This window comes from Ranitomeya variabilis, chromosome 1 (genome assembly GCF_051348905.1).
Source record: "Ranitomeya variabilis isolate aRanVar5 chromosome 1, aRanVar5.hap1, whole genome shotgun sequence".
NCBI classification, from domain to species: domain Eukaryota; kingdom Metazoa; phylum Chordata; class Amphibia; order Anura; family Dendrobatidae; genus Ranitomeya; species Ranitomeya variabilis.
The window spans coordinates 375,916,134-375,943,894 of NC_135232.1; the positions used below are offsets into that span (position 1 = coordinate 375,916,134).

At 43.9% G+C, this 27,761-nt stretch overlaps 1 protein-coding gene across 4 annotated transcripts in view; it reads left to right on the forward strand.

Moving 5' to 3' along the window:
- Positions 1-21,162: 21,162 nt before the first annotated feature.
- PRUNE2 (prune homolog 2 with BCH domain) overlaps positions 21,163-27,761 on the forward strand; it is a 488,633-nt gene continuing 482,034 nt past the window's right edge. For 2 of the 4 annotated variants that reach the window (XM_077249022.1, XM_077249023.1), the window contains exon 1: positions 21,163-21,527. In XM_077249022.1, coding sequence (XP_077105137.1) covers positions 21,492-21,527 — 36 coding nt within the window. In that variant the 5' untranslated portion in view covers positions 21,163-21,491. The remainder of the gene's footprint in view (positions 21,528-27,761) is intronic. The other 2 variants (XM_077249020.1, XM_077249021.1) reach the window with 2 other exon arrangements.

The window sequence follows — 27,761 nt, forward strand, 5'->3', positions numbered from 1 at the left end:
AGTGAAAAAATCAGAGTCACAGACAAAATGAACTTAGGCTGCAGAGTACCAATGGCAAAAGATTTATCAACCCTTTTTGTGCGTTTAGAGCATGCTGATATAACATGAGCTGAATCACCACAATAAAAACACAATCCATTTTTCCGCCTATAATTTTGCCGTTCACTTCTGGACTGAATTCTATCACATTGCATAGTCTCAGGTGCCTGTTCAGACGACACCGCCAACTGGTGCACGGGTTTGCGCTCCCGTAAACGCCGATCAATCTGAATGGCCATAGCCATAGACTCATTCAGACCTGTAGGCGTAGGGAACCCCACCATAATATCCTTAATGGCCTCAGAAAGACCATTTCTGAAGTTTGCAGCCAGGGCGCACTCATTCCACTGAGTAAGCACCGACCATTTCCGAAATTTTTGACAATATATTTCCGCTTCATCATGCCCCTGAGAAAGGGCTAATAAAGCCTTTTCAGCCTGAATCTCCAGGTTAGGTTCCTCATAGAGCAATCCCAATGCCAGAAAAAACGCATCCACACTGAGCAATGCAGGATCCCCTGGTGCCAATGCAAATGCCCAATTCTGAGGGTCGCCCCGCAGGAAAGATATTACAATCTTGACCTGTTGAGCAGGGTCTCCAGAGGAGCGAGATTTTAAAGAAAGAAACAATTTACAATTGTTCCTGAAATTCAGGAAGGTAGATCTATCTCCAGAAAAGAACTCTGGAATAGGAATTCTAGGTTCAGACATGGGAGTGTGAACAACAAAATCCTGTATGTTTTGAACTTTTGCCGCGAGATTACTCAGGCTGGAAGCCAAACTCTGGACATCCATGTTAAACAGCTAAGATCAGAGCCATTCAAGGGTTAAGAGGAGGTAAGAAGCAGCTAGACAGCAATTAAGGGCTAGGCAGCAAAACTCTGAAGGGAAAAAAAAAAAAAAAAATTTCCTTAAACACTTCTTTTTCTCCTGCTTCAGCCCAAACAATTAACACTTTGTGGGCCGGCTATACTGTCATGAATCCCAATGGCTAGGGATAGCACAGGACAAGCAAAGTACAAATAAATAACGGACGAGCTCTAGGGTGATGGAACCTGGGCTGACCGCTGCCCTACGCTTGACAAACGCAACTAGAGATAGCCAGGGAGCGTGCCTACGTTGGTTCTAGACGCCACGCACCAGCCTAAGAGCTAACTAGCACTGCAGAGAAAATAAAGACCTCACTTGCCTCCAGAGGAATGAACCCCAAAAGATATAGTTGCCCCCCACATGTATTGACGGTGAAATGAGAGGAAGGCACACACATAGAGATGATATATATAGCTTTAGCAAATTGAGGCCCGCTGTAAACTAGAAAGCAGAACGATACAAAAGGGGACTGAGCGGTCAGCAAAAAACCCTAATCAAAAAAACCATCCTGAGATTACAAGAACCCATGTGCCAACTCATGGCACATGGGGAGAACCTCAGTCCACTAGAGCTACCAGCTAGCATAGAGACATAATAAGCAAGCTGGACAAAAAACCAAACAACTGAAAATCAGCACTTAGCTTATCCTGAAAGATCTGGGAGCAGGTAGGCAGGAACCAAACAGAGCACATCTGAATACATTGATAGCCGGCAAGGGAATGACAGAAAGGCCAGGTAAAATAGGAAACACCCAGCCTCTGATGGACAGGTGGAAACCAAAGGCCGCAACCCACCAAAGTCACCCAGTACCAGCAGTAACCACCAGAGGGAGCCCACAAACAGAATCCACAACACTTGCCATTGTAAATAGTTCCTTGTTTTCTCTGTTGTTTTGCTGCTATGTTGCTGCTAAAACCCGTCCAGGGTTAACTCTCAAAGGGATCCCTTTGTTGACCCGGGATCCCTATTGTTTTTGTTTGTTTTCTACGTTTTGCACAAGTTATCAAAGAACTGCTGAATCATGAACAATGCATGATACGAACTCCTTGTACATAGTTTGCACCTTCTTAAAGGTGCTCCTTACTGGTTTTACATAAAAGAAGGACTCTTTGCGAAGATACGATTCTTGGAATTTGTACTGGAGTCCTAGCTGCATACGGACTTGTAGCTCGAGAAGCTGCGCTACCTCATAAAGACTTGGTCTCCTCTTAAAGGGGATGTTCACACGTAGCACTTAAGGAATGATAATGTCTTAGAAGAAAGAAAGTAATAATGTTGATATGTAAACGTTAAATGTAACCAACTAGTTAATTGTGAGAAATGGTTGATAATGTTGATGAAAGGATGAGGACAGGGAGTGAACCCGGACGGGGTTAGTTGGTGAGTCCTCCTAGGAGCCATACAGAGAAGGCTCAGTAGTTTTGAACTGAAGGAAAAATGATATGTTCTATACTGTGTATAGTGGTGGAAGGGCAGTAGGCCCAGGCTGAACGGGGCGGTCCTGCAAAGAAAGGAGAGGCAGTAGGTCTGGAGCCGTTAGGACAGGCGGTCCTGCAGAAATAAAGTAGGAGAATGTAGCACAGTTGCTTAAGCCTTATAACGTGTTATAAGAAGGTCTTTAGTGGATTTAGAGTGTACATCCTTAAAGGCAATGTTAAATTATTGTTCAGAAATTTGCACTAAGTAGAATAACCGGTTGGGTAAGAAAAGTTATTTGAAAGTATTTAACCATGTTTGTAACGTTTAAGTGTCCTCACCTCCCATAAAGGGAAGCTCTGTTCAAGTATGCTTATTGTTATTGCACTCACAAAAATTGTATGTCTTTTTGCTGACATGTATTGTTGTTTTCTTCCCAGTCCCGGAGTACTGGATTTAACCGGGGGGGAGTGCAGCGCCCCAGAGTCCTGGTCATTGCAGTACTGTGGCTCCGCCGCTAAGGGGGGCTATGGTACGTCTGATGGCACTGAAGGAGTTCATCTGACCAGGTATCACATACACCAATACATTTCACAGTCGGGCCTCCAGGGGGAGCTAAGGGTGCTATTTATTAGGCCACTCCTCACCGTGTGGGTAAACTGGGGGTCAGGCAGGAAGTTAGTTGAGAAAGCTGACTGGGTTGGAACCAGGCAACACCTTGTGGCAGAGGGTGTTGTGGGGAAGATTCGGTAGGGTCCCTGTCAGGTTTGGGACCCTGACAGAGGCCTGGCTACAAGAAAGAACGTCACGGGACCGTGCCTGCTCAGCATAGTGGCGGTGCCCTAAGAAAGGATCAGAAGCGAGATATATTGTGCTGAGTGAGAAACGAGATCAAAGCAAGAAGGAGATTACCGGTAGGAGTCGTGCTGTAAGATCGAGGCAACATCCTACTGAGGCGCACAACCGGCGGCCGGACGCCGAGGAAGTATTCATATATCTAGCTCCAAGCAATACTTCAAACCAACGGCAGGACAGTCAGTCACAGGTGGGCTGTCTCACCTAAATCACCTATGCAGACTTGGGGGGCAACCTGTGGAGAGGGGCGACTCTAGGGTCCCGGAAGAGCTCCGAGCCTACCCGTCATACGGGTGCGTCCCAACCATAACACCGGGGAGGGACGGAGGATTAGCAGAACATCATCTAATCGAGTTGTTGTGAGGGAACACGAGAAACAGACACAACAGTTGTGGGGACTATCCCGTAAGCACAGCAGGGGAGGACCACAACACATAGCGCTAGCAGGAAGGCACAGATTTCCACCTGCAAGGAGAACTCTGGAGGTGCCATCGGACCGGCCGGACTTGCGCAGCCTGGTGAACCGTATTCCGGACTGAGGACCCAGAGACCTTCAGTAAAGAGGTAAAGAGACTGCAACCTGGTGTCCTCGTTATTTACTGCACCGCACCACCACCACTATCTACATCTATCACTGTACGCCCCACAGCAGGGTCACGGACCGGGTCTAGCCACCGTGACAACCCCAGAGCAGAGACTCAGAGGCCCGGTACCGGGTACCCCTCGGCCCTGCGGCAGTGGGGGCGCTACAACTGCGACTAGCATGTTCCTTTATACCTACTAAAATCCAGATAATTGGTCACAAAAGTGGGGACATGTTAGAGAACAGATTCCATTTTGTGACTGTGGTATCCATCTTGTCTTGTAACCCTTGTACCATAGTGATCAAGTAACACTGACTGGCAAGGAAGTTTCACATTTATATTCCCGCTCCTGAAGTTCCTATTGACTCACTATGCTGTCCTCATACACTTTAGCACGGTGTGTAATGAGACATGTAGATAAACCCCCTGTCTTAAGAAAAAGAGCCTGTAAATTTGTAACCTTCTGTTATTGATTGTGGACTTGTGACAAGACAGGATAAAACTATAAGTGCAATAACAGGAGCAATTCAGAATATAGAACTGTACAGTGCATAAAATACAGATAGTCTGCAATACACAGTAACATGAGGTAATACAAGCTGATGATTTCCTTTTTAATACAGCAAATGTACTTATAAACACAGGACTGTAACACAGATAATGGCTTACCAACTATGCTTAGAGCAGGCTGTTTACAAGGAGCATAACAGAAGAAGGAGTGATGTGGTTTCTCCTCAGGAGTATATAGGAACAATGGCTGCTGTTCCTTTCACTGTGTCATAATAAGACCACAATGCAACAGGAACAATCCCACAATGCTCTAGGAACTTCCCATAATACATTGCAAACTGAAGTAGAATGTATACATTAAATCGCCAGCAGATGGTACGGTTACCTTACAATATAAAATATAGGAAGGATTAATATACACAGAAAATACACGTCTGTAATAACCGAGACACAAAAATGACTAGACTTTTAGACAGCAATTATACTGCTAGGCCAGGACACTCATTGTTTAGAGGAAACTTTTCCTCTGTCTGTGACACTATTTAAAGTGCCTACATGTGCCTTAACCCCTTCCCGACATTTGACGTACTATCCCGTCGAGGTGGGGTGGGCCCGTATGACCGCCGACGGGATAGTACGTCATCACCGATCAGCGGCGCTCACGGGGGGAGCGCGGCCGATCGCGGCCGGGTGTCAGCTGCATATCGCAGCTGACATCCGGCACTATGTGCCAGGAGCGGTCATGGACCGCCCCCGGCACATTAACCCCCGGCACACCGCGATCAAACATGATCGCAGTGTACCGGCGGTATAGGGAAGCATCGCGCAGGGAGGGGGCTCCCTGCGGGCTTCCCTGAGACCCCCGGAGCAACGCGATGTGATCGCGTTGCTGCGAGGGTCTCCTACCTCCTTCCTGGCTGCAGGTCCCGGATCCAAGATGGCCGCGGCATCCGGGTCCTGCAGGGAAGGAGGTGGCTTACCGAGTGTCTGCTCAGAGCAGACACTTGGTAAGCCTGCAGCCCTGCACAGCAGATCGTCGATCTGGCAGAGTGCTGTGCACACTGCCAGATCAATGATCTGTGATGTCCCCCCCTGGGACAAAGTAAAAAAGTAAAAAAAAAAATTTTCCACATGTGTAAAAAAAAATAATAAAAAAAATTCCTAAATAAATAATAAAAAAAATATATATATTATTCCCATAAATACATTTCTTTATCTAAATAAAAAAAACTAAACAATAAAAGTACACATATTTAGTATCGCCGCGTCCGTAACGACCCAACCTATAAAACTGCCCCACTAGTTAACCCCTTCAGTAAACACCGTAAGAAAAAAAAAAAAAAAACGAGGCAAAAAACAACGCTTTATTACCATACCGCCGAACAAAAAGTGGAATAACACGCGATCAAAAAGACTGATATAAATATCCATGATACCGCTGAAAACGTCATCTTGTCCCGCAAAAAACAAGCCGCCATACAGCATCATCAGCAAAAAAATAAAAAAGTTATAGTCCTGAGAATAAAGCGATACCAAAATAATTATTTTTTCTATATTTTAGTTTTTATCGTATAAAAGCGCCAAAACATAAAAAAATGATATAAATGAGATATCGCTGTAATCGTACTGACCCGAAGAATAAAACTGCTTTATCAATTTTACCAAACGCGGAACGGTATAAACGCCTCACCCAAAAGAAATTCATGAATAGCTGGTTTTTGGTCATTCTGCCTCACAAAAATCGGAATAAAAAGCGATCAAAAATCGTCACATGTCCGAAAATGTTACCAATAAAAACGTCAACTCATCCCGCAAAAAACAAGACCTCACATGACTCTGTGGAGCAAAATGTGGAAAAATTATAGGTCTCAAAATGTGGAGACGCAAAAACTTTTTTGCTATAAAAAGCGTCGCTGGTTTCACACTTGCGTTTTTGTCTGCAGCGTTTTTTGCACAAAAAAACGCATGCGTTTTTTCCCTATATTTAACATTGAAAACGCATGCGGTTTTTTTGTACGCGTTTGGTCGCGTTTTCAAACGCATGCGTTTTTTTTCTGCATGCGTTCATTTTCAGAAATACAACCTGCAGTATTTTCTTGCGTTTTTAAGCACATGCGTTTGTTTGCGTTAAAAACGCATGCATTTTTTCGAAAAAAAAACAGAAAACACACTGAAAAGCCACCCACCACCATCAAGGTGATAAAGGGATCCAAACCCTAACCCTAACTCTACCCCTAACCTCACCCCTAACCGTTTAATGAACATTTTCTGACAGTCATAGTGCCACGTATTTCAGTGCCACGTATTTCAGTGCCACGTATTTCAGTGCCACATATTTCAGTGCCACGTATTTCAGTGCCACGTGTTTCAGTGCCACGTATTTCAGTGCCACGTATCACGTATTTCAGTGCCACGTATCACGTATTTCAGTGCCACGTATCACGTATTTCAGTGCCACATATTTTAGTACCACGTATTTCAGTTGCACGTATTTCAGTGCCACGTATTTCAGTGCCACGTATTTCAGTGCCACGTATTTCAGTGCCACATATTTCAGTGCCACGTATTTCAGTGCCACGTATTTCAGTGCCACGTATTTCAGTGCCACGTATCACGTATTTCAGTGCCACGTGTTTCAGTGCCATGTATTTAAGTGCCACGTATCACATATTTCAGTGCCACATATTTCAGTGCCACGTATTTCAGTGCCACGTATTTCAGTGCCACGTATTTCAGTGCCACGTATTTCAGTGCCACGTATTTCAGTGCCACGTATCACATATTTCAGTGCCACGTATTTAAGTGCCACGTATTTCAGTGCCACGTATTTCAGTGCCACGTATTTCAGTGCCACGTATCACGTATTTCAGTGCCACGTGTTTCAGTGCCACGTATTTAAGTGCCACGTATCACGTATTTCAGTGCCACGTATTTCAGTGCCACGTATTTCAGTGCCACGTATTTCAGTGCCACGTATTTCAGTCACGTTTAGGGTTAGGGTTAGGGGTAGGGTTAGGGTTAGGGCTAGGGTTGGAGGTAAAGTTAGGGTTGGGGCTAAAGTTAGGGTTGGGGCTAAAGTTAGGGTTAGGGTTTGGATTACATTTACGTTTGGATTAGGGTTGGGATTAGAATTATGGGTGTGTCAGGGCTAGGGGTGTGGTTAGGGTTACCGTTGGGATTAGGGTTAGGGGTGTGTTTGGGTTAGGGTTTCAGGTAGAATTGGGGAGTTTCCACTGTCCAGGCACATCAGGGGCTCTCCAAGCGCGACATGGCGTCCAATCTCAATTCCAGCCAATTCTGCGTTGAAAAAGTAAAACAGTGCTCCTTCCCTTCCGAGCTCTCCCGTGCGCCCAAAAAGGGGTTTACCCCAACATATGTGTTATCAGCGTACTCGGGACAAATTGAACAACAACTTCTGGGGTCCAAGTTCTCTTGTTATCCTTAGGAAAATAAAAAATTGGGGGGCTAAAAATCATTTTTGTGGGAAAAAAAAAATGTTTTATTTTCACGGCTCTGCGTTATAAACTGTAGTGAAACACTTGGGGGTTCAAAGTTCTCACAACACATCTAGATAAGTTCCTTGGGAGGTCTAGTTTCCAATATGGGGTCACTTGTGGGGGGTTTGTACTGTTTGGGTACATCAGGGGCTCTGCAAATGCAACGTGACGCCTGCAGACCAATCCATTTAAGGCTGCATTCCAAATGGCGCTCCTTCCCTTCCGAGCTCTGTCATGCACCCAAACAGTGGTTCCCCCCCACATATGGGGTATCAGCGTACTCAGGACAAATTGAACAACAACTTTTGGGGTCTAATTTATCCTGTTACCCTTGTGAAAATACAAAACTGGGGGCTGAAAAATCATTTTTGTGAAAAAAAAAAAGAATTTTTATTTTCACGGCTTTGCGCTATAAACTTTAGTGAAACACTTGGGGGTTCAAAGTTCTCAAAACACATCTAGATAAGTTCCTTAGGGGGTCTACTTTCCAAAATGGTGTCACTTGTAGGGAGTTTCAATGTTTAGGCACATCAGGGGCTCTCCAAACGCAACATGGCGTCCCATCTCAATTCCAGTCAATTTTGCATTGAAAAGTCAAATGGTGCTCCTTCCCTTCCAAGCTCTGCCATGCGCCCAAACAATGGTTTACACCCACATATGGGGTATCATCGTACTCAGGACAAATTGCACAACATTTTTTGGGGTCCAATTTCTTCTCTTACCCTTGGGAAAATAAAAAATTGGGGGCAAAAAGATAATTTTTGTGAAAAAATATGATTTTTTATTTTTACGGCTCTGCATTATAAACTTCTGTGAAGCACTTGGTGGGTCAAAGTGCTCACCACACATCTAGATAAGTTCCTTAGGGGGTCTACTTTCCAAAATGGTGTCACTTGTAGGGAGTTTCAATGTTTAGGTACATCAGGGGCTCTCCAAACGCAACATGGCGTCCCATCTCAATTCCAGTCAATTTTGCATTGAAAAGTCAAATGGCGCTCCTTCCCTTCCAAGCTCTGCCATGCGCCCAAACAATGGTTTACACCCACATATGGGGTATCAGCGTACTCAGGACAAATTGCACAACATTTTTTGGGGTCCAATTTCTTCTCTTACCCTTGGGAAAATAAAAAATTGGGGGCAAAAAGATAATTTTTGTGAAAAAATATGATTTTTTATTTTTACGGCTCTGCATTATAAACTTCTGTGAAGCACTTGGTGGGTCAAAGTGCTCACCACACATCTAGATAAGTTCCTTAGGGGGTCTACTTTCCAAAATGGTGTCACTTGTAGGGAGTTTCAATGTTTAGGCACATCAGGGGCTCTCCAAACGCAACATGGCGTCCCACCTCAATTCCAGTCAATTTTGCATTGAAAAGTCAAATGGCGCTCCTTCCCTTCCAAGCTCTGCCATGCGCCCAAACAATGGTTTACACCCACATATGGGGTATCATCGTACTCAGGACAAATTGCACAACATTTTTTTGGGGTCCAATTTCTTCTCTTACCCTTGGGAAAATAAAAAATTGGGGGCAAAAAGATCATTTTTGTGAAAAAATATGATTTTTTATTTTTACGGCTCTGCATTATAAACTTCTGTGAAGCACTTGGTGGGTCAAAGTGCTCACCACACATCTAGATAAGTTCCTTAGGGGGTCTACTTTCCAAAATGGTGTCACTTGTAGGGAGTTTCAATGTTTAGGCACATCAGGGGCTCTCCAAACGCAACATGGCGTCCCATCTCAATTCCAGTCAATTTTGCATTGAAAAGTCAAATGGCGCTCCTTCCCTTCCAAGCTCTGCCATGCGCCCAAACAATGGTTTACACCCACATATGGGGTATCAGCGTACTCAGGACAAATTGCACAACATTTTTTGGGGTCCAATTTCTTCTCTTACCCTTGGGAAAATAAAAAATTGGGGGCGAAAAGATCATTTTTGTGAAAAAATATGATTTTTTATTTTTACGGCTCTGCATTATAAACTTCTGTGAAGCACTTGGTGGGTCAAAGTGCTCACCACACATCAAGATAAGTTCCTTAGGGGGTCTACTTTCCAAAATGGTGTCACTTGTAGGGGGTTTCAGTGTTTAGGCACATCAGGGGCTCTCCAAATGCAACATGGCGTCCCATCTCAATTCCAGTCAATTTTGCATTGAAAAGTCAAATGGCGCTCCTTTCCTTCCGAGCTCTGCCATATGCCCAAACAGTGGTTTACCCTCACATATGGGGTATCAGCGTACTCAGGACAAATTGTACAACAACTTTGGGGGTCCTTTTTCTCCTGTTACCCTTGGTAAAATAAAACAAATTGGAGCTGAAATAAATTGTGTGTGAAAAAAAGTTAAATGCTCATTTTTATTTAAACATTCCAAAAATTCCTGTGAAACACCTGAAGGGTTAATAAACTTCTTGAATGTGGTTTTGAGCACCTTGAGGGGTGCAGTTTTTAGAATGGTGTCACACTTGAGTATTTTCTATCATATAGACCCCTCAAAATGACTTCAAATGAGATGTGGTCCCTAAAAAAAAATGGTGTTGTAAAAATGAGAAATTGCTGGTCAACTTTTAACCCTTATAACTCTGTCACAAAAAAAAATTTTGGTTCCAAAATTGTACTGATGTAAAGTAGACATGTGGGAAATGTTACTTATTAAGTATTTTGCGTGACATATGTCTGTGATTTAAGGGCATAAAAATTCAAAGTTGGAAAATTGCAAAATTTTCAAAATTTTCGCCAAATTTCCATTTTTTTCACAAATAAACGCAAGTTATATCGAATAAATTTTACGACTAACATGAAGTACAATATGTCACGAGAAAACAATGTCAGAATCGCCAAGATCCGTCAAAGCGTTCCAGAGTTATAGCCTCATAAAGGGACAGTGGTCAGAATTGTAAAAATTGGCCCGGTCATTAACGTGCAAACCACCCTTGGGGGTGAAGGGGTTAAATAGCCTCTTTTGGGCTCTGTCAGTTGTCAGTGATACTTTTGACCTCGGCTGAGTTCCTGATCCCTGTATATCTGAGGATACTGCCTGCCTGTGTGTGATTGCTTGTGTATGACCCGGTCCGTTCCTGTTTCTGAGTTTGCTACCTGATTATGTACTTTCTTAGTCTCTCGGTTTTGACCTCTGCTTGTCCCTGACCTCCCGCTTTGTGTTTCCTGTCTTATACCACGCTGCTATCTCTGGCTTTCTAACCCTGGATTGTTATTGACCTCGCCTGTCTGTTTCCATCTGTACTGTGTCGTCTCCTGGTTTACCCGCATCGGTCTGGCATTCCCCTGGGCTTCTCAAGCCCAAGCTCCGGTCCTCGGAGTCTGGGGCTTGTCTCTGCCCCCGACACTCCCCTTGCGGTCACGTGCTTCAGGTCCTCTTTACCTGAAGTTCGCTTCCTCACCGTGGCCGTCCCGTTCCTCTGGAATCTCAGGGCACCATCTGCTCAGCTCAGGACACGCGCACTGGCTCGGTAAGCAAGGGCAGTGAGGTATCCTTACATTATCACTGACAGTAAAATTTCTCCTGTGCATGGGTTTTTTTTTCCTCCAGGGGTATAATGGATCCTTTGCGCACTCTCTCTAAGCGGGTGAAAAATCTGACTGAGATGATGCAAAAACTGAATATTGAACAGCAAGCCCTTGCACAATCTCAGCAGCAGGTGACTGATGCTGTGCAAGGGGCTTTGACCTCGGGGATTTGGAGGGCTGATGTCACTGATGTTACCCTTATTTCTACTGAGCCTCCGGTTAAGTTGCCAGACACCAGAAAAAATTCAGAGTTTTCAGGGAAGGATGTAAACTTTTTTCTAACACTCCGCCCTTCAGGGGATGAAGGTCAGAGGGTGGGCGTTATTATTTCTCTGTTAAGAGGAGCCCCTCAGGCTTGGGCTTTCTCTTTTCCTCCCACTGCCCCCGAGTGTTATGATCTGGTGACCTTGGAGCCGCATGAAACTTTCTCTGGAGTCGGTGGAACCTGTACTGACCGCAAATCCTGAACTAACACCGCAACTAGAAGTAGCCGTGGCGTGTGCCTAACATACCCTAGACACCTCGACACAGCCGGAGGACTAAATACCCCTATAGATTGAAATAGGAATGCTACCTTGCCTCAGAGCAGACCCCCAAAGGATAGGCAGCCCCCCATGAATAATGACTGTGAGTAGGAGAAGAATAGACACACGCAGGTAGAAAACAGGATTTAGCAAAAGAGGCCACTCTAGCTAAATAGGAAAGGATAGGACAGATTACTAGGCGGTCAGTATTAAAACCCTTCCAAAAATATCCACAGCAGATAATTCAAAAAGTTCCACAATCTAACTAAAGACATGGAATGTATATCTGCCACTCCAGAGAATCCAACAAGACTGAGAAAATACTGACACAATCTAAGCTGGACAAGAAAACACAAAGAATAGCACTGAATTGTGAAGCACATAGCATGTGTGCCACAGGAAAAAAAAACCAGACACTTATCTTTGCTGATTTGGCAGAAAGGCAGGAGGAACCAAGCAGAGGTCCAACACCTCCCAACAACAATTGACAACTGGCAAGGACTAATGAATCCTGCACGCCTAAATACCCCAGTCAGAACTGCAATCAGCAGATACACCTGACCAGGACTGCAACTCAGGGGCAACTGCATTACCACCTACAACCACCGGAGGGAGCCCAAAAGCAGAATTCACAACACCCCGAGAGAATGTCGGTGGATGCATCTTTTGAGGCCCTCGGGCATATCTATGATGAACCTGATTGTGTGCATCTGGCTGAGGACATGGTAATGAGTGTTGCCAGCGGAAGCAGTCAGCCGAGTGGTTTTGTTCTGAGTTCAGACGCTGGGCTGTTGAGGTTTCCTGGGATGACGCTGCCCTCAGGGGCCTGTTCCGCGGAGGTCTGTCTGAATCTGAGCATTTGAAGGATGCCCTGTCATTACATCCCCCACCTGATCCTTTGGAGGACTCCATGACCCAGGCTGTCCATATGGACCGTAGGCTGCGTGCAAGAGGGGTGATGCAGCTGGAAACCCCATTATACCCCAGTAAGAGCGAAACCCTGCCCACAGCTGAGTCCATGGAAGTGGGCGCCATCGCCTATAAAGAGAAAGAGAGGAGACACCGTCGAGATTAGCAGCTGTGCTTTTATTGCAGTGAATCGGGACATTGAACTGCTGGTGGATGGTTGTCCTTTTTCTACGGTTTTTGTTGATTGTGGTTCATCCATCAATTTAATCAACTCCCTTTTGATATGTCAGTGAAAGATAGGGACAATTAGGCTTGATACTCCGGTTAAAGTGGTGGCCATTGACTCCTCTCCTCTCACCAAAGAAGGGATTCTCTATGTCTCAGAGGTCTTTTCACTCAAAGTGGTCTCAGCTCACGCTGAAAAAATAAGTTGTTTTGTTTTGGAAAATCTGCCTGCGGGCATTGGTGTTGGGGATGCCCTGGTTACAACGCCATAATCCAGTCATCAATTGGGAGACTGGGGAAATTGTTCAATGAGGTACTAACTGTACCAATCAATGTTGTAAATCTGCATTGTTGTCTAAACCTGTTAAATTTGTCTTTGTGTCGTCTGTCGGTCTGGAGAGTATTCTGGAGTACCTAAAAGACTTTGAAGACGTGTTCTCCGAAAGCGAGGCTGAGGTCTTACCGCCACACAGACCCTTTGATTGTGCCATCGAGTTGATTCCTGGGGCTAAATTGCCTAAAACCCATCTAAAACTCCCCTTGCAGTCACGTGTTTCAGGTCCTCTTTACCTGAAGCATGCTTCCCCACCGCAGCCATCCCGTTCCTCTGGAATCTCTGGGCACCATCTGCTCAACTCAGGACACACGCACTGGCTCGGTAAGCAAGGGCAGTGCTGTGTCATTTACAGAAACCAACTGATACACCACAGCAGCCAGCAAACTCCTTCCTCCAGGCTTGGTCACTGTAGATTGCTCTATCACCGACAGTTAGCTGATGTATCAGGTGACCATTTAAAGGATGGTGAGAGTGGTGACCACTAATATCATCTGACCTAGCCACACTGCAGTTACAGTTCATTGCCAGAGGGGGAAAACTGATATTAATCCCCGCTGGTCATAAAAGGAAAAAGCTATATTTAAAACAGTGAAACCAGAGCTCCCACAAATCCAAACATGGATCGTGACACCTCCCATATACAGTATGAGCCCCAACATACGTTTCGGTACAGATCTCCTTCTTCTCCTGAAGAAGGAGATCTGTACCGAAACGTACGTTGGGGAGTGAGTCCTCGCTCACCTGCCTTGCACCACTATAGGTAATAGAGTTTAACCTTATTTATTGACTTTACTACTGTTCATTCATGTGTGGTATATAGCGAATGTGGTCAATACATATATAGCTGTTTGGAAACAGGAGGTCTTTCCTTTGAATCTGTTGTGGGTAGCTAGCTGCACCTACTGCAAATTTACTATGACCAATGTATACCTCTTAGCTAAGCCAATTTATCAGCCACTAATGAATTAATATTTATAGCAGTAACTATACCTCCCTTTTTGTATATGTGCCCATGGTGCATCGCACTGTGAGCGGTGCTCATCATCTTGGATTTTTTATCACTGACCCAGAGCATATATAGTCTTTTCTTACACTGCTCTATACGTTGCTTTTTTAACGTTTGTATTGATTCTTGTGTGATTTTTGGGTTTAAAATAAATAAAAATAATTTTTGTAAACTTTGTATGTTAAATTAGCATTGACTCAGCGTTCTTTTTTATTTTAATAGTCCCTAATGTACAGTGAGCCCCACATAGCCTCCATTTATACAGCATGAGCTACACATAGCCTCCTATACACAGTAGGAGCCACACATAGCCTCCATATATACAATGTGAGCTCCACATAGCCTCCTATGTACATACACACATCCCATACACATGATAAAAAACAACACATGCTCACCTCATGCAAAAAAGAGGAGAGTCAGCTCACCTTCACTGGAGACTCCACGCATGGAAACCTGCAGTTTTTCTCTGTTCTATTAGATAGGTGGAAATCCATGTGTTTTATATTCAGGTAACATGGCAGTTGGCAGATTTAAATTTCATATAACACTGTGGAGTACAATTTTTGGATATTTCAGAATTTAAGCCATATTGCTTGTATGATTGCATTTTGAAAATGTTTCGATCTATATATTTGTATTTTCTACAAATTTTTGAAATGTTATAATTTAGCTGCTAAATGAATGGAGGTTTCCAATCACATGATTACACAGGATATGACATAAAAAGTCAGATTTCATTATTATTGCATGCAAAGAATAAAGATTGAATTCCGAAACACGTGTGCTCATTTTGCACATCTTTTATTCCCATGCACACTGTTGCAACTTTTAAGGATTGCTAATAAGACATCTACGGTAATTTTATTGAAGACAATCACGCTGGATCTTTTTCGTTTTCTTACATGCTCATCTTGCTCCCGTTTCCCTGCCGTTCCGCCAATGCTCCAGTCTCCGGTGCACTGACTCTCCGCAGTATGCTGTATCACATGCTGATTTGTGGATGAAGGGACCTGTGGCATCTGTGAAGGCGGCGGCGGATGGGAGAGGGCACTGTGCGGCCTGTAGGCCACAGTTTCAGCCCTTTGGCTCTCTCAGTCCGTGGGTCAGGCTGGAACAGCAAGAGGGCTGGATATGACCTGTGGGCTACACTCCGGCCGGGTCTGCTCAAAACTATGACATGATTCCATCCAAAGGTGAGTTTATCAGGCAAGAGTAATCACAGTGTGTACTTTATTTAACTATGCATAGTTCTATTTGTTAGGATTTGTAAAGACAGTGGTTCTTGGTAATTAGCCACGCTGGAGGCATACCTGTTTACCTGGTTACAGAGTTTGGGGCTTTTACATACTGACCAAATTGTAGGTTTATGAACATAGAGGTTTCTATTTGTATAGGTTTTTGGTAAGTGCACAGCGCCCTTTCTTGAATTACCGAAGAGTTTGTTGCCCCATTACATAATGTTATCTGTGGTCACTCCACATCATTATGTTTTGTTTAAGACCACCTTGCTCTGTAGAAGTACATGGTGTTTATAGTACCACAGATTACCGACCAACTTGTTCTTCACCATCCAATACAACTTGGTACATTGAGGGGACATCCTGTTCATTGCTTACTTCAGTGAATTGTTTTCCTTGCTATAATACTTACCTGATAGGTATTTTATCTTTAATCAAGAACTATTTATTGTCATCATCCCAGACATCTGTCCTCAGACTACCGTCCTTTCCTCATGGCTATTTTCCCAGTTTTAGCTCGGGCTATGTCTGTCCAATAACGTTGTTCTAGTATTATTAGCGTGTTGTAGGGTCCTGTTCTATTGGTTTATGTTGTCCTGATGACCCGGTAAATATAAGAGATTTCTTTGGATTGTTTATATGCTTCCACCCTAAGCTACATACCTGTAACACACCACGTATGTTTGATATGTGCTCATCATGGTAACCAAATAGCTGATCCAAGCTGCTGTCTGCATGCCCCCAAAGCTGCAAGTAGATAAATCACATTACTATGGATCTCCAGCACTGACTGTATCATCCGCTCACATGTGCTTTATGGAAGTGCAACTGCAACAAAGGCTATTGTCAGTAGAGCAAGCAATGAGCTCACTGGCCCAGTGGTGCATGGTGTGTGAGCAGCCGCCCTGCCTCCACCCTCTTGGGCGCTGTCCACCATTGCAGTGCTGATCCCTCTATGATGTGCTCTCACCACTGGTTGGCTCTCTCTGGCTTCCTGTGGGGGGCGTGCTTGGCAAGCTGCCAGGGTTTTAAGAAGTGGCCTAAGATCTTGGCGAAAGCAGACAGCGCACTAACATTAACTCATTCACAGCAGCGATCAGATCACGGGTACAGCTCTGCAGCAAAGCGTAGCGGAAGCTTACACTATACATGTCTACTTCAGTGATCTATCCCATAGCTATCTATCTATATATCTATCTATCTATCTATCTATCTATCTATCTATCTATCTATCCCATATCTATCTATCTATCTATCTATCTATCCCATATCTATCTATCTATCCCATATCTATCTATCTATCTATCTATCTATCTATCTATCCCATATCTATCTATCTATCTATCTATCTATCTATCTATCTATCTATCCCATATCTATCTATCTATCTATCTATCTATCTATCTATCCCATATCTATCTATCCCATATCTATCCCATATCTATCTATCTATCTATCTATCCCATATGTATCTATCTATCTATCTATCTATCTATCTATCTATCTATCTATCTATCTATCCCATATCTATCTATCTATCTATCTATCTATCTATCCCATATCTATCTATCCCATTTCTATCTATCTATCTATCTATCTATCTATCTATCTATCTATCTATCCCATATCTATCTATCTATCTATCCCATATCTATCTATCTATCTATCTATCTATCTATCTATCTATCTATCTATCCCATATCTATCTATCCCATATCTATCTATCTATCTATCTATCTATCTATCTATCTATCTATCTATCTATCTATCTATCCCATATCTATCTATCTATCTATCTATCTATCTATCTATCTATCTATCTATCTATCTATCCATCTATCTCTATCTATCCCATATCTATCTATCTATCTATCTATCTATCTATCTATCTATCTATCCCATATCTATCTATCTATCCATCTATCTCTATCTATCTATTTATCTATCGATCTATCTATCTATATCTATCTATCTATCTATCTATCTATCCCATATCTATCTATCTATCTATCTATCTAGAGAAAAAAATAGAGAAAAAAAACCAACCAGCACCCCTAATGTGAACATGTGCAAAGCTGCAAGCTGCATCATATAGACAAAAAAACACAGCAGCACATGTACATGAATCTAGGCCATGTGAAAACACAGACAAGTATTCAATATGAATTATACTTCAAAAATATTTTTTTACAAATTTTTTTCAAAAAATTTTTTTTCATAAAACTTACAGTAATGAAGATTCTTAGCGCATAAATTGGCCAATTCATGTGTGCCCATAAACCACGGCAAGGTGATCTCCCTCTGATGGGTCCTACTCTACCGTATATGCCACTCTTGGGCCACCAGCCTACAACTATGGACAAAACATGTCACTCTGGGCTAAACCTACAATTTATGGGCAGGTAGAGCTGATTACCGCCACCTGCAAGGTCAATGGGAGGAGTGCAAGATCAGTATGGGATAGTATCTATCTATCCCATATCTATCTATCTATCTATCTATCTATCTATCTATCTATCTATCTATCCCTTATCTATCTATTTATCTATCTATCTCTATCTATCCCATATCTATCTATCACTTATCTATCTATCCCATATATATCTATCCCTTATCTATCTATCTATCTATCTATCTATCTATCTATCTATCTATCTATCTATCTATCTATCCCATATCTATCTATCTGTCTATCTATCCATTTATCTACCTCTATCTATCTATCTATCTATCTATCTATCTATCTATCTATCTATCTATCTATCTATCTGTCCCTTATCTATCTATCTATCTATCTATCTATCTATCTATCTATCTATCTATCTATCTATCTATCTATCCCTTATCTATCTATCTATCTATCCCATATCTATCTATCTATCTATCTATCTATCTATCTATCTATCCAATATCTATCTATCTATCTATCTATCTATCTATCTATCTATCTATCTATCTATCTATCTATCTATCTATCTATCTATCTTTATAAAAAAAAATAGGAAAACAGAGCAGCACATTTAGCACACACAGAGTCCGGGTGCAAAGTGAGCTCCCACAGGCATATACCAAACCTTGAATGTAGTAGTCAAAAAAACAGGAGCAGTACACTGCTATTTGTGAATAAGGAGCTGTTTTATTTAGCCCATGATGGTGACATTTCGGTTCAATATAGGCTTGAGAAAGGATTGCTATATTGAACTGATCATGGGCCAAATAAAACAGGGCTAATTAATACATATTTCCCTTTAAATTTTTCACTCTTTGTTTTATTGCAGCCATTTGGTAAATTCATTTTTTCTCATTAATGTAAACTCTGCACCCCATTTTGACTGAAAAAAACAGAAATGTAGAAATTTTTGCAAATTTAATAAAAAAGAAAAACTGAAATATCACATGGTCATAAGTATTCAGACCATTTGCCCTTTTCTTTCTATCTATCTATACAGTATATAAATATATATATATATATATATATATATATATATATATATATATATATTACCCTGGGATCGCAGAACAATACATGTCTCCTTGCTAATTCCAATCAGATGTGCTGAAAATGAGACTATAAGTCGAGAGCTGTACCTACACACCTGTGAAAACTTATGTAGCGCAGAGATTGTGGTCATGTTATTGTATCATTTGATTTTATGAAATCTTTGATCTTGTGACAAAAAAACCAAACACATAGAAACACATAGACCAAGTGGCCATGTGTTTGAAGCCCCACTCCAGCAGGCTTTTTTTCAGGGCTGCAGTGGTGCTTCTAATGTAAGGTCCCAGCCCCCGGCCTTATACTCACCCTCTGGCGTCTTCACCCTTTTTGGGCGCCGCTCCGGTCCCACGGCGCTATCTTGTGACCACAACTTCTGAGTGTCCGGAAGTCAAAAGTTATGTCACAATCGCCCAATGCAAGTCTATGAGATCCAGAAGGAGGCCAGACCAAGACATAGACATGGCCGTGGGGCGGCACAGTGGCGCAGTGGATAGCACAGCAGCCTTGCAGCGCTGGAGTCCTGGGTTCAAACCCCACCAAGGACAACATCTGCAAAGAGTTTGTATGTTCTCTCCGTGGTTGCGTGGGTTTCCTCCCACATTCCAAAGACATATACTGATAGGGAATTTAGATTGTGAGCCCCATCAGTGACAGTGATGATAATGTGTGCAAACTGTAAAGCGCTGCGGAATATGTTAGCGCTATATAAAAATAAAGATTATTATTATTATTATTATTATAGACATGTACTGAGTTGTGGGCCTCTCACTCCATGAAACACTGGAACATTCCGGCAGGTCACAGACTACCGGAGAGCGAAGGGTGCATCTGTGATAGAAGATGACGGCAGGTATGAGAGCGGAGGAGGGACCTTAGATCAGAAGCACCACTCCAGCGGTAAAATAAAAAGCTAGAGTGGTGCGGTAACTGAATGGTGAATTAATTATCCAGTTATACTTGACATGTTGTTATGATGTGCATGAATGACAAATTACCTATAGACCTGATAGAAATCAGCAATGAGCCATCCATTTCATTACGATCTCAGGGTAATGTTAGGCCGCGTTCACACGCTCAGTATTTGGTCAGTATTCTACAGCAGTATCTGTAAGCCAAAACCTTATGTAGTAGTGCTTACTGTCAACATTATTATGTCATTTAATTTTATTAATGATGGACAGCATTTATTTTCACAAGCTATCTGCCAACTAAGAGGTCTTTGCTGGGCATGTGATCCCATGATCCTTTGCACAGCAGCCATATAGGGTAGTGCTCCTGTAGTTGCACAGTAGCCATATAGGGTGTTGCTCCTGTAGTTGCACAGCAGCCATATAGGGTGTTGCTCCTGTAGTTGCACAGTAGCCATATAGGGCGGTGCTCCTGTAGTTGCACAGTAGCCATATAGGATGTTGCTCCTGTAGTTGCACAGCAGCCATATAGGGTGTTGCTCCTGTAGTTGCACAGTAGCCATATAGGGCGGTGCTCCTGTAGTTGCACAGTAGCCATATAGGATGTTGCTCCTGTAGTTGCACAGTAGCCATATAGGGTGTTGCTCCTGTAGTTGCACAGTAGCCATATAGGGCGGTGCTCCTGTAGTTGCACAGTAGCCATATAGGGTGGTGCTCCTGTAGTTGCACAGTAGCCATATAGGGCGGTGCTCCTGTAGTTGCACAGTAGCCATATAGGGTGGTGCTCCTGTAGTTGCACAATAGCCATATAGGGCGGTGCTCCTGTAGTTACACAGTACCCATATAGGGTGTTGCTCCGGTAGTTGCACAGGAGCCATATAGGGCGGTGCTCCTGTAGTTGCACAGTAGCCATATAGGGTGGTGCTCCTGTAGTTGCACAGTAGCCATATAGGGTGGTGCTCCTGTAGTTGCACAGTAGCCATATAGGGTGGTGCTCCTGTAGTTGCACAGTAGCCATATAGGGTGGTGCTCCTGTAGTTGCACAGATCTGGGATATCTAGGAAAAGCTCAGCCCTTAGCCTGTAGTTAGTCATAGAACAAGTAGCACCATGGAAGAAAATAACATTACCAGAGCGGTGACCCGCCACGCCTCATGCACATATGTGCGGTGTCTATGCTACATTCAGGATGGCATCTTGGAGAGGCAATTTTAATAAATGTTTCTGGGTTGTTACTCTCTTTTCTAGCAGCCAGTGGATTACTAGACTCCAGCCTACCATTATGGAGGCATCCTTCTAAAGCTATGAGCTTCTCCTCAGTGAGTCCAGTGCTGCTGGCAGTGAAGGGGTTACCGCTGGGAGCCTGCACCGTGCGGGGTCACATTTCAGCACCTTGGAGAGGCTCGTGCGCGCTCCCGACCGCCGCCTTCTCCCGGGGAGCCCGTGCTGCTCCGGACTGCGCGGGTGACGGGGCGCTGCCACAGCTGGAGGGGCCCAGCATCAGGTGTGGGGTCTGCAGCGTCCCCAGGGATTACCCGACTGCAAACCATGGAGGAATTCCTGCAGCGCACCAAATCTAGGCTGGTGAGTTCGCCACACTCTCAGGGGTGCCCGGAAAGTGAGGACCCCCGGGTATTGGGCGTATGGGGGGTGCACCAGCCCCACCCAGCTCAGCCGTGCGGGGGGCAGTAGCTGTGGGTGGCAATCACTGTGATCCAGTCATGGAAAGCTACAGAGATCACGAAGCATGTGGCTCCTAGTGGGAAAACTGGTAGGGAAGTCACCCAGAAGGGTCCCAAGCACTGCATGGGGTCCTCACCTTGGGGACTGGTCTGAGGGTTGGGGGTAGTGGCCGGAACTGGTGGGTTATGGCAGAAGTGGTACCGCAGGAGCACCCGCTGGAGACGCCAAGTGCTGCTTATAGTATATTATGTTCTATTGTATTGTGTTATATTATGTTATTATACTATGTTGTTATATTATATTGTGTTATATTATGCTATATGATATTATATATTAGGTTATATTATGTTATGTTATTATATTATGTTATGCTATATTATATATGTTATATTATGTTATATTATATGCCCTTCTGTTCATTCCTTCACTTGTTTTGTTCTATCTGTAGATATCTTTACATGAGAACAAATCTCTTCCCAATTTCCTGCCATGTGCCCTCTTTCCCCATCTTTTCCCTCCTCTTTGCTTCTCCGCACCATGCAGGCACATTGGCGTTTCTGTGCCATTCAGCCTCGTGCTCCTTCCTCCTCCTGAGTACATTTTGGCTCTCAGCACTTATTGCCCGTCTCCCTCCCTCCGCCCAGTTCCTCTTCTTTCTCCCTCTCTGTGCCCTCGGCCTGGAGCCTACATGGCTCTCGGAGTATGGGATCTGACTGTCCCTGTGGGCGCAGAGAGCACATCTACTACTCAGCCTTCTCGGGATGCCATAACCAGGACTCCCTATCACATGGCTTCCATGGGCCTATAATACTTCACTGCAGTTCAGTTAGCATCACGTTGCCTTGCAACCCTACTGTAATTTAAAGGGAATCGGTCTCCAGACTTTTGCTACGTAATCTTAGTACAGCATAATGTAGGGGCTGAAAGCCTGATTCCAGCAATGTGTCACATACTGGTCTTCCTAGTGTAGTTTTGATAAAATCAGTGTTTTATCAGCAGGAGATTATCACTAGAGGACTAGTAAACCTGCTGACTGATAGTCAAGCATATTCATTAGTTCTGTTTTACCCCACCCCCACCACTAATTGGCATCTTTCTGTGTACACTGTACATGGGCAGAAAGCTGCCAGTCAGTGGTGTGGACCAGTCGTATACAGAGCTCAACAATCTGCTAGATCTTCAGCATTTAAAACAGTGATTTTATTAAATGTACAGTAAGTAGCCCAGTAAGTGATACATCACTGGAATCAGGGTCTCTTTCCATTACATTATGCTGCTCTCAGATGGGGTAGAGAAAACCCGGTGACAGATTCCCTTTAAGTGTGCTCCTTCGTCACTGCTCCATTATAATCAAGTAAGACTTGATTGGTGGTGGTTGGACCAATCGGACCCATATCAGTAGACAGAACAGGAAACATGTATTCCCTTTAGAATGGCGTGGCAGTGTGCATTCCATGCATTCCCTATGGGGGTGCCGAGCTCTGACAGCCGCATAGATGACTGGAGTGGTGGCCGGGTGTCCAATATGCCACACAATTTTGTAATGGGGATTAAAGTTCGCTTTGTCAGGGATAAAATGTCCCCAAATTATCTATCATTTGACTGTAGGTCCCAGTGGTCGGACACTCACCACTCAGCATACTTGATTTCACTTGTTTAAGTGTTCTTCATCATTTATTTATATACATAAAACACTTTTTTGTGAACACAAATATTAATTTTTTACTAGTCAATGCAAAAGTCAAGCCCCCTTTTATGTCCCTTTTAAGTATACATAGGAGTTATGTTTTTGTTTCCTTAAAGGGGTTGTTCGGTCTAAAATGACAAGTCTGCAGTCACGCTATGTGACTGTAGACTTGTCAATCATCACACAGCACGCTGTGGGGATTCTCCGTAGTCAGCACCGGGAATGGCGGTCAAGTGACTGCAAGTATGCAGACACCATCCGACTAGACTGTTTCTGGCTTCTTTCTGGGAATATACAGATCGCATACTTGCGGTCACATGACCGCCACTTCCAGCACTGTCCCCGCCTTAGGCACGTGAGACTATAAGTGCCTTCCCTTACCCTTGTACGTAAAGGTCTGACAGAAAGGTAGCCTCATACAATCAGCCCACTGAGCACACACAGAGAGTTAGGGCTTATTGAGACCAGCCAATATTTGGGGTCGAGCTGTTCAAGCAGGCTGACCATCGGCCCATCTCAACAGGTCATCAAATACCCAATGAATGGCAAATACATGTCCAGCAGGTGCCATGACTTAAGCTGCCATTCTGTGCACATTGTAGGGTGGTTGGCATTAAACACCCACAGATGTATATAGCAAATCTGCAGTCATTTTATGGCCTGGATAGTGCCATGTTAAACGCACCATTAGGTAAAATCATAACCCCCTTCCCCCAGAAGACAAGTGACCAGCTAGCTACTACTGCGCAGGTGTGGCGGGCGCCATTTTCAAATTGATTTTTTTTTTTTACACTTGCTCAATAACATCAAGAACACTTACCGTATATACTCGAGTATAAGCCGAGATTTTCAGCCCATTTTTATGGGCTGAAAGTCCCCCTCTCGGCTTATACTCGAGTCATACCCAGGGGTCGGCAGGGGAGGGGGAGCGGGGGCTGTCTAATAATACTCACCTGCTCCTGGCGCGGTCCCTGGCTGCCCGGCGCTGGCAGCTTCTTCCTGTACTGAGCGGTCACATGGTACCGCTCAGTACAGTAATGAATATGCGGCTCCACCTCCCATAGAGGTGGATTCAATATGGATATTCAAAAACACTTAACCTACTGATGTCTCAATTAATTTTACTTTTATTGGTATCTATTTTTACTTTTGACATTTACCGGTAGCTGCTGCATTTCCCACCCTAGGCTTATACTCGAGTCATTAAGTTTTCCAAGTTTTTTGTGGCAAAATTAGGGGGGTCGGCTTATACTCGAGTATATACGGTAATAACTTGACACTAAACATGTGACTATGCTGCGGAGAGGTTCCACAGCTGGCACCTGCAAAATAAGGCTACATGCTAGAATTCTCAAAATCTGACGGTGCAAAAGTCTGAAATTGGAAGTCCGGCTATTGCATTGCTCATAGGTATAAAATGACCCCATCTAACCTGCAGGCTCGGACCGGGGTGCCTGGGACCCACAGGAGGAATTGACTCCAGGATCCCACCCTACAGTTATATTCAATTACCTGTTAGCCATTATCACCATTATAGTGGAGCATCGACTGTAAAATTCAGGAGGCTCGTGCACATCTACTGTGCACATACTATAAGTGGGATGTACAATTACTGTAGTTTGCAATAAAGGGACTCTTTGGTGGAAATAAGTTATCACTGATCCTCATGATCGGTGATAAGTAATTGATTGGTGGAATTCGATCATTGGAAATCACGGAACGGATGAATGGGGAACTTTTATCCCTGACAATGCACCATAGAAACATTTTCCCCAAGCAATGCGGCATAAAGGTTGATTATGGCCCCATAAGATGCTCCATAGAATAATATGCCCCATATGCTGTTGCTGCAAAAAAAAATGACATACTCACCTCTCGTCGCTCAGGCCCCTGGCACTTGCGATATTCACCTGTCCCCCTTCCACCGCCGGGCGCTGCTGTGTCTTCCGCGTCCTCTGCAGTAACTGTTCAGGCAGAGGGCGCACACCACGTCATTGTGCCCTCTGACCTGAACATCACGGCCAGAGGACACTGCGGAAGACGGAGCGGCACCCGGCGGTGGAACGGGGACAGGTGAATATCGCGCAATGCTCACCCTCCCCCATTATACTCACCTGTTCCCGACGCGGTCCCTGCTTCTCACTGACAGATGTTCTCGGGGCCGCCGGCAGCTTGTTCCGGTGTTCAGCGGTCACTAATACCACTCATTAAACTAATGAATATGCGGCTCCACCCCTATGGGAGTGAAGTCGCGTCCATATTCATTACTTTAATGAGCGGTAGCATGTGACTGCTGAACACAGGAAGAGCTGCCGGCGCCCAGAGACCATCGGAGATGCAGGGACCGCGCCAGAAGCAGGTTAGTATGTGATAGCCGCCGCTCCACCTTCCCCGCCCCGCCGACCCCCTGGGATAATGACTCGAGTATAAGCCGAGAGGGGCACTTTCAGCCTAAAAAAATGGCTTGAAAATCGCGGCTTATACTCAAGTATATACGGTATTTTAAGTATAAACACCAGTTTAAGACTGACTCTGGCAATGCAGATTGCCAGAGGCAACTATATATAGGAGAAAAGAGTGGTCAATACTGAAGAGCTGAGACCATCTGTGGAGACATAAGGGTCAGCAGGTGCTCTAGTACAGGCTCGAGACCGCATGGACCAGGGACCATCCCACTGAATGCCCGCTCTCCTTTCGCCGTAGGCATAATACTACCTGGGTGGGTTTAAAGCTGCTTCCAGGGCCTACTACCCCCACCAGTGGCAACCCGCTTTTTGCACATATAGAAGGTAACAACAAGCTTAGGAGACTGACTGAGAACAGTGAGGTATGTGGCCAGGTGACCTGATTGTCCCAAACTGGATCCTTCAAGACGTGTCTGAGGGTTCAGCGATGGTCAATGGAGCAGATTTGTGTTTTTCCAGCTGTGGCCGTGGCCTGCGAAGCTGATATCCTGTAGAATAACTTGGAGCAGACGCAAAGTCTCCTATATATAAGGAGACTTTCAAGCAATCATTCACAGGGGAAAGAGGTGATGAGCTTAACCCGCATTGTTTGATTATTTATAATCTATCCTGTTTGCAAGTCAACAAACTCTATGGCCTAGTATAATATGTAGTCAACATATTAGCAGACATCATTGTTCAGTGGCTTTGCGTCCCTGTTTTGCAAAGATAACATTACAATAAACTGTTGAAGCTGATAAGAGGTAAACAACCATTCATTAATTTACAAATATCAAAGCTTCAGAAACTCTAAACTGAACAGTTTGATCCCTGCACTGCTAACGGAAACCTGCGCCATTTAATATGAAGGAGAAGTGCGTCTAATCATATGCTGCGGTCTTCTGGCCCCTCTCTCTCGCAGTAAACCCATGACACAACTTTTTTTTTTTTTGCCTAAAATACAAAGGAAATATGTAATGTTTAACTCTAGCCCATTTAGAGACCATTTCATCTTCAACTTGCTTATAACTGTTCACAATAACAGTAATTTTGACATGGGGTGCACAAACTTTCATATGCCACTGTATGTTGTCTAATGTGTTCCTAAGTGTATCTACAGTATGTATGTATAAGTTTTCATAGGTTTTGTTCAGCAGTGTGGCTGCTGCACGACATCTAGAGCAGGTCATTAATAAGTAATGTAAAAAAAGTCAATGTCACAAACTTTACATTTATCTTGAGATTCAGATACTGAGAACAAAGAGCCCTTGAATCTTGCTCCATACTATGAAGGGTATGTGCACACATTGCGGAATTTTAATGCAGCATTACTGCTGCACAAGGTGGCTCTTTTAGTTTATAACGGCTGGAGGGGGGTAACAGTGGCCCTTTAATCCGTTTTACAACGGATTACGACGAATCCGGTTTTTAAAAACACCAATGGGAGGCTCCCAATTGTGATTGGCTACTGAAAACCTATATATACAGTGTTCCTACAGCCCATCTTTGACAGGTTGTAGAGCCAGTGGCGAAGATGGAAGGCGTGATGGCAAACATTCTGAAGATTTCTGTGGATTTTACTTTTGAGGTGAATCGTTTGAAAGCGTTTTTTATGAAGAAGGAGCGTGAGAGACAGCGCATTATGCGTCTGCGCTGACGGCGTTTTTGGATCCACCCAATCACAGCACAGAGAATGACACGTCGGGTTTATTCTACTTTATACATGGAGTTGCGAGGAAACCCTGAGAAGTTTTTCAGCTACGTGCGGATGAAAGCGGAGAACTTCGACTTGTTGGTGGAACGGATTGGACACCTCATCACAAGAAGTGATACATATTGCTGCTTCTCAGTTTCACCGGCGGAGCGTCTGATGGTGACTCTTAGGTAAGCCATTTTTATTGTATCTCCTACTGTTAAAGCACTCTTATAACTGTAAATGTTGTTGCTGGTATTTTTTAATAATTATTTTTATTGTATCTTCTGCTGTTAAAGCTGACTTATAAC